This window comes from Bremia lactucae, assembly GCF_004359215.1.
Source record: "Bremia lactucae strain SF5 chromosome Unknown BlacSF5_NotPlaced_200_SHOA01000120.1_2678225bp, whole genome shotgun sequence".
NCBI lineage: Eukaryota > Oomycota > Peronosporomycetes > Peronosporales > Peronosporaceae > Bremia > Bremia lactucae.
The window spans coordinates 647,978-656,046 of NW_027152213.1; the positions used below are offsets into that span (position 1 = coordinate 647,978).

The following is an 8,069-nucleotide window of genomic DNA, read 5'->3' on the forward strand; positions in this document are numbered from 1 at the left end:
GTCTACAAGAGCGCGCTCTAAAGGCGACGCTTTTGGCCCGTTTAAACGAGGCCATTTAGATGGAGGGGGCATCTTTGGAATGCCACCCGTCACATAGCCGCGTTCTAAACGACTGGCTTGTGACACCGACTGAGCACGTTCACGTGTCGTCGGCGGAGCTTTAGGCTCAGAATCCCCTGTGTCAGAACCATTATGGATTATGGTCTGAGCATAAGGCGTTGTGGTTCTACCCAACGGAGAAGCGGCTGCGCCTTTATGGTCTGCGCTCTCATTACCTGTCGCTAAGCTATCCAGCGTAGACGACGAGACAGCATTCGTAAATGCTGCTGTCTCCATGTTGTGAGCCATGAGAGAAGTTTGGATGGGCAATAATGCGCCCTCATCCTTCCTCATTAGCTCGTTGTCCGCATCACTACTATGAGGTGACGGCAACGATGTCGACTCATTGTAGTCGACAATCAGCGACGGACCAGCATCCTCACTGTTAAAGTGGAATGGATCCTTAAGCCCCGTTAACTCGTCAGCAGCAGTAGCTGTCGGCGTTTCGTCTAAGGCATTGGACTCTGCCGGCTTGTTAACGCGGCGCGTTCGCTTAGTGCGAGGTTGAGTGGGCGTCTTCGCAGACGACCCACCAACGTGACCCCTTTTAGGTGGCATCTTGGGTGCCGTGTACGGAGACACGTGCGCTAAAGTGATCGTGAACTAGCGGCGCGTAAAGCTGCTCGCAGTTCGTCTCTCCTCTTTGACAAATTTAAAAATGTAAATTCGTTCTAAAGAGGGGGATGGTGTAACGGGCTAAAGTTGCCCTAATGCTACACAGTCCACGTTAAGTACACTTGGTGTACTTAAGGGGATGGTCAATTACCTAATTAAAGTAATTAGACCGCGCACTCGGGTGTTGTCAAATTTCTGACCGACCCTTGTATATGTGATGCGCATAGGCGCATTTAAAGTAGGAGATATGACGGCTAGCGTCATCCGTTACGCGAATAAAGATACGCTCGCAATACATATTAAGTGCTATCTATGAAGATGAGGTTTTGATTAGTAGAAATAGGTTTTTATATTTAATGTGATTTATTATAAATCAGTCTGAAAACTTCTTCCTACTTAGTACGTGCACGAGGAGCCGGATTACCGCTCCCGTGATGACACTCAACTAAAGTACTTAGTGTGTTGGGTGAGGTCGCTAATGCGCCCACCACAACTACCTCACTGCACGCAAGAGAAGCAGGTTAAACCGCTTCCTCGCTGTGCTAGGGTGTGTGTCTAAGTAGAGCGTGGCCGCATTACGACGTGCCCGCCTACAGGTGAAATAAAAGTAATTTACACTTGATTCGATAAATTGACACTATTAGTTAGATTACCTGATTACCTGACTCATAGCATTAATTTCTTTTATTATATAGAATCAAAATACATTAATTAACAATTTTGAAGTGTTACATGAAATTAATACTTAAAGATTGTTTATTAATATATTATCCAAAAGGTACATAATATTTGGAGAATATTACTTTACATGGTAACATTTGAAAAGCTTATCCATTGGAAGATTACTAATTCTAGAGCCTAAACGGTTCTTGAGAGATCTGCATAGTGGTAGAATCAAGCAGATCTGCGTACTCGTCACAGAGGACAAATACGTAACCTTTACTTGGCGGTAATTTTTGCAGAGAACGAACGGGTTCTCAGCAGCTCATCAATGGATGAAAATGTCCTCGATGTGAAGACTCGGATTTAGAGATATACTACTTAATCCTGGGAGTCACTTAAGACAAATCCTTCATACAGGGATTTGATTGAATTCAGGTATGTATTCTCTGAAACAGTTCCATGCGAGTTGCCTAAGGATTAAGGCCCTCGACATGAGATCGAGCTCAAACCGACTGTGTCATGAAGCAGTAGCCACTGCCTCGTGAACAAGTACTTGCAATCGATAAAGAATTTATCGATCGATTAAAAGCGGGCCATGTAAGGGAGTCAACCTCTTCACATAGCTCACCGACATTCTGTGTGCGAAAGGCCACAAGAGGGTGGCGGATAGTGCACGCATTCAACAAACTGAATGCTGCAACGGTACCGGATCAAACGCCGATACCTAGAAAAGACGTAATCATAGATGGTATGTCCAAGAGTATTATCTTTCGTCTATCGATCTAATGGATGGATTTTATCAGATCCTTTTGCGTGAACGGGACATCCTGTACACAGCAGTGAGCACTCCCAGTGGGATGCTCTAGGAATGGCTAGGTATACCACAGGAGTTTAGAAACGCCGCGTAACGAATCTGTTGAGACCGATGTGAGAATTACACCGAGTTATTTTGACTATGTATTCGACCATAGACGGGCTATAGACGGAAATACGGTCATGGAAGTTTATAAAAATCACGTTCGACAGGTTCTTACACTTATGTGAAAGCATAAGTTGTACGCAAATCTCAAGAAGTGTATATATTTGCTGCAAGCGAATTTTCAGTTCTTGAGTGCAACGTCGGTAAACACGGCGTGCGCCCTGATCACGAAAAGATCAAGGCAATTACCGACTGGCCAGTTCCAGTCGATTGCAAGGGACTTAAAAAGTTCCTTGTATTAGCGGCGTCCTTGCACAAGTACTCACGCAATTATGCAGAGATGACAGTTCATCTCTCTCGTCTTTTGAAAAAAGACGAGAAATGGTTATGGAACGCTGATTGTCAGCGTTCCTTTGAAGGTATCAAGCAAAGCTTGATGCAACCGGCCATCTTGGCGATTGCAGATGAAGACAGACCATTCCATGTGGTCTGTGACACCAGCAATTTCGAAATCGACTGTGCGTTAATGCAATACGATACAGACGGCGCGGAGCGCGTCGTCTGTTACCAGTCGCGTCAGCTGCAACCAGCTGTACGCAATAACCCAGCGCACGAGAAGGAGCTCCTTGCCATGAAATATGCACTTGCTAAATTTAGGGTCCATCTCCTCGGAGACGACCGTTCATCGTATATACGGACCATGCGTCATTACGCACGGCCGTAAACAGCCCACACCTTTCGCAAAGAATGGCGAGGTGGCTATCCTTCTTCGCGGAGTATAACTTCTCCGTCGAATATAAACCAGGACGACTTAATGTCGTCGCTGATGCGTTATCACGCCGACCCGATTTCGAGTCAGCAGTGCACTCCAACAGTGAAAATAATTTTACTGTTGCAACACTTACTACGAATGTTCCGTCATCAACCTTAGTTGATGACATAAAGAAAGCCTACAAAGAAGATAAGGACCTTCTATGTTTGATGGATCATTTAATGAATCCATCCGATAAAACTTTTAAAGATTTACCGGCTTTATATCGATCGTCATCCGATCGATACACAACACGTAACGGCTTATTGTATTACACAGCCGTTACCGGCGACACTTCACGTGTCGTCGTCCCAACCCACAATGATTTGCGCTTGCGCATCATATATGAGTGTCACGATTCACCAACAAGTGGGTATAGTGGGTGTGAGAAAATTTATCTCACAGTAAGTCGCGACTTTTACTGGCCCGCCAGTATCAGTTCGTGCGCAAGTACATTCGTGCTTGCGAGGTATGTCAACGGGTGAAGCCTAGCCCTTCATCCCGTGCACCTCTCCAACCTCTACCACTTTCAGCAGAATGTTGGCAGTCCGTATTTCAAAAGCAACATCTAAGAAGATTTGCGAAAGTCCTAGACTGGAGAATCGATCGGAGGGGTCTCGCTGTAATTGCGCAATCACATCTAGAGACACTTGGGGAGGAAAACCGGAAAACCTTCAAATTAAAATTGTGGAAATAAGTTTCGAAAATGGAGGGAAAAAGTCTCCAAGATTACGAGGAATAAGTTGTCAGGTACCTATAGAAATAAGTCTTGAAGAAGAATCTGACACACTGAATGTCGCAGTAAACAGAATCAAGTGTAGGCACGTATACACTTGATCTGATAGCGTCTCCGAAGTATACTTCGGAGATAACTCAATTACCAACGCTAGGACCGCAACGGTGCTTGCGTGATCTGAGTAGTGGCAAAGTTAAACAGATCTGCGTACTTGTCACAGATGGTAGGTGGCCGATATTCGGTCGGCAATATTATTTCTTGAAAATGAACGGGTTCTCAGCAGCTCATCGATGGACAAAAGTGTTTTCGACTAATAGACTCGGATGGAGGGTTCTACGTCTCAATTTTGGGAGTCTTTGAAGACAAACCCTTAATATAAGAATTTGATCAAATCCAAGGATGTATTCCTTGAATCCGTACCTGGCAAGTTGCCTAAGAACAACTGCACTCGACACGGAACCGACCTAAGACCAGATTCAAAATACTGTGTCATGAAGCTGTGGCTACTGCCTCGAGAAAAAGTATCAGCGATTGATTTGTTTAATGCCAATCGCTTGGCAGCGGGCCATGTGAGGGAGTCAATCTCCGCACATAGCTCTCCGACCTTCTGCGTGGGTAAAGCAATAGGAGGGTGGCGGATTGAGCATGCGTTCGATAAATTGAACGCTGCAACGGTATCGGCTCTAACGCCAATATCACGAAGAGACGTAATCATTGACGGTATGTCAAAGAGCCAACGAGTGACAAGGGCTAAGAAGACCCCCTGCGACATTCAACAGATGTGTAACCAATCTGCTGAAATCGGTGGAGGATATTGCTCTGAGCTATTTTCATGACGACATCGTACATAGCAGAGCAATGAACGATATGTCGGATGTTGAAGTACACCGTACCCACGACCGAAAGGTTCTTACACTTATGCGTAAGCATGAGTTGTATGCAAATTTCAAGAAGCGTATATTCGCTGCAAGAGAAACTACACTTCTTGGGTGCATCGTGGGTGACCACGGTGTACGATCTGATCTTGAAAATATCAAGGCGATCACCGCTTGGCTGGACCAGTCGATGTAAAAGGACTTCGTTAGTTCATCGGATTAGCGAGGTACTTACATAAGTACTCGCGCAATTATGTCGAAATGACTGTACATCTTTGATGAATGTTAAATAAAGATGTGAAATGGTCATGAAACGCTGCTTGTCAGCGTTCCTTTGATGGTATCAAGCAAAGCTTGAAGCAATACCTAACTTTCGCGATTGTGGACCAAGACCAACCATTTCATGTGGTTTGTGACGCCAGCGGTTTTGCAATAGGCTATGCGCTTATGCAATGGGATACAGAAGGCGCTGGGCGCGTCGTTTGCTATCAGTTGCGTCAGCTTTAACCAGATGATCGCAAATATCCAGTGCATGACAAGGAACTCTTTGCCATGAAATATGCACTGGCTAGGTTTAGGATGTATTTAATTAGAGATAGACCTATTATCGTTTGAACGACCATGCGTCGTTACTCACGGCCGTAAACAGTCCCCACCTCTCGCAAAGAAGAGCAAGATAGTTGTCTTTTTTCGCGGAGTAGAACTTCTTCTTTTTTTGGTACATTACAGTCATTTAATTATCCTAACGACCCGAAATTGTCCGTCCGACTAAGGCCTACACATCCCTCGTCGCTTTGGTAGCTATGTATTGCTAAATGCTACCACATGCACACTACAACGGCGTGCCTTACTGTTGTCCAGCTTCACCGCGCATCTTATCAACGTGAGCTGTCCCATTCATGTCGATCCAGTGACCTAAGTCCCCTCTTAGTGCCTCCGTGACGCTTTTCCACCGTGGAGGGAGCCGCTTCACGTCCGCTTGGATGATTTGTGTGCTCTTCTTCGAGTCCGTAGCTATGTTAGCCAGAGCATCCGCCATTTTATTGAAATGTCGAAGATGATGTTGCCATGTGGCCACATTCAACCGATCTGCGATTGTCCTGCATTGTCGGTATAGGTCTTGCAAATGCCGTGCTTTCGGCGGCTTCCTCCTCCTCATGTGCCCCAATATGAGGTTACTGTCTCCGACCATGTGAAGACCATCCAGATTATAGGCCTGGGCCTTCCTGAGACCAAACAGGAGACCCTTGTACTCAGCCACGTTATTAGTTGTGGCGGAGGCAGCGAGCGAGAAGCTGCCCATCCATATAATAGCTGGCAGATTGGAGGCCATTTCGCCCACAACAATGATGGATCCGGCTCCCCCGGGACCCGGATTCCCTCGCGCACCCCCATCAAAGAATAGTATCCGGTACCCTCTGTCCTCCTTACAACGGAGCTCCTCCGTAAGCCGCCGGAAGTGCCATCAAAAGCCGCATGTACGACCCATGCCGCGCGACAGACCGCCTCATCTTGTCGTCCCGTCAAAACGAATTCTTGTAACGTAAGCCGCCCTTGGGGTAATCGACCACGAAGAAGGGCTATTGCACGACATAGCGAGTTGTCCAGCGTCGCGTCCCTGCTTCTGCATCGTCGGTTCCATACGGCCTGAAGCATTTGCAAAACTCCTAGTCGCCAGCGCTCGTTTAAGGTGTCATAGCACCAGCTATATATCTCCTCCTTCTGTGCCTCTGCCATGTTTCCATAAAGCTGCTGCAGCACCTGCCTAATTCTAGTTGGCACCATTTGCAACCTGAACTAAATATGGAACGGGGATCATTAGCCTCCAGTTGCAATCCGAGGTCTATCCACTTACCCAGAAACCCCCTCCATAGTGGTCTCGCTACTCGACAGTTCCACCATATATGCGCCTTGGTGATCCCGAGATCTCGACACTCTGGCAGTGGGCAGCCCTCATCTTTATGCGGTATAATAACTGGGTCGCCCATACCGTAGCACCTGTGATAATGCGGATGTCTATCCAATCCACGGTTCCCAGCCCCTCCGCGATGTGCGAATTGTCCGCAGCCCACGCTTCCTTTCGGTTGGCCACTTCCTGGAGTCCGATTCTGCGTTCACTCGCGCGTACCACGTCTTTATAGTATTGGCGTGTATGTGGTTTCGCTCCTTTCCGTCGCCTCAGGTCAACGAGTCTGTGCAGGGCCGGATGTGGACCAACCTTCTCGATTCGGCACTGTTGCCCTGCCCACTGTTGGAGGGGAATGCTCGCCTCCTGCCATGTGCCCACAACGAACGTGTAAGAGACCTGGCCAGGTTCTGTGAAAACTGAGAGATGCACGGTACCATCACTGGTGGTGGATGGACGTGTGTGGACCTCGAAAGGCGTGTCCGGTGGCGTCGTTGTGACAGGGATGACGGTGGCCTGTTCACGATTATATAATATCTCGGGAAAATTCGCAATGAGTGCGACTATTAGCGGTCGTAAAGCTGACAGAAAGCGTGAGTCCTTCGCCGTAAAAGTCAACTTTGTCCTGCTAGTCTTGTGCCAACCGAGAATACTCCCCACGATGCCTCGGCCCCACATCACTTTCATCTCAGCGCCCGGTTTAATCACTCCAGTAGGCGTGAACAACGGGAAGTTATTCAGGTTCAAATATGGTAGCCACACAATTTGTACCGATTCATAGTGAGTTGCGAAATAATTTCTGATTGTCAAGAGCTCAGATCTCAGCATTGCTGTGAGATCGATTTCACATGAGGTGTCATCCCATAATAGACTCGTGGGTACCTGCTTCTCTATGTGCGAATAGAATCTGGCGACCTGAGCTACATGCTCGCCGTGATGGCCTGACCCCGCATGTTCCCCCAGCACACATCGCCCTGCTGCCCAGAGCGTACTGCCAGCTGCAAAACCCGTAACTCTTCGTCTTGTCCATCCCATCGTGAGCTTCTGCGCTGCACATTCGTGCTTCTTGCCATTGCGGAGTAACACTTCGCCAATAAGTAAGCTTGTCTTTGTAGCTGAAGAGCCCCAGCGTGACACTGTGACCGCAGATAATGCCAAGAGCTCAGCGCGTAAATTTGGGACAGCAAGTCCACCTTCCTTTCGCCGTAGTCCGGCCACCGTTCCCGTCATCCACGTAGTACATCGGGTGTCCAATTTGTCGAAAACTCCATGCCAGACATAATTCTTAATGTACTTTTCCATTAGTCGAACCGTTCGTGTGGTTGGCCATGCGTGTCTTGCGATATATAGGAGTTTCGCCAGAATAACCGCCGACGCCACCATCGCTCGTTGTTCTATCGTGAGCGTCTTCTGACTGGCAAGTCGAACCCGAGTCTTCAGTTGGT

The 8,069-nt window shown here is 47.5% G+C and overlaps 1 protein-coding gene across 1 annotated transcript; it reads right to left on the minus strand.

The window, feature by feature from the left end:
- Nucleotides 1-6,901: 6,901 nt before the first annotated feature.
- On the minus strand, nt 6,902-7,926 carry CCR75_008068 (uncharacterized protein; the record flags this gene model as incomplete). Its single annotated transcript, XM_067966123.1, has 2 exons — nt 6,902-6,990; nt 7,062-7,926. 2 exons carry the CDS (start codon nt 7,924-7,926, stop codon nt 6,902-6,904), a joined length of 954 nt encoding a protein of 317 aa, XP_067814647.1.
- Nucleotides 7,927-8,069: the final 143 nt, after the last annotated feature.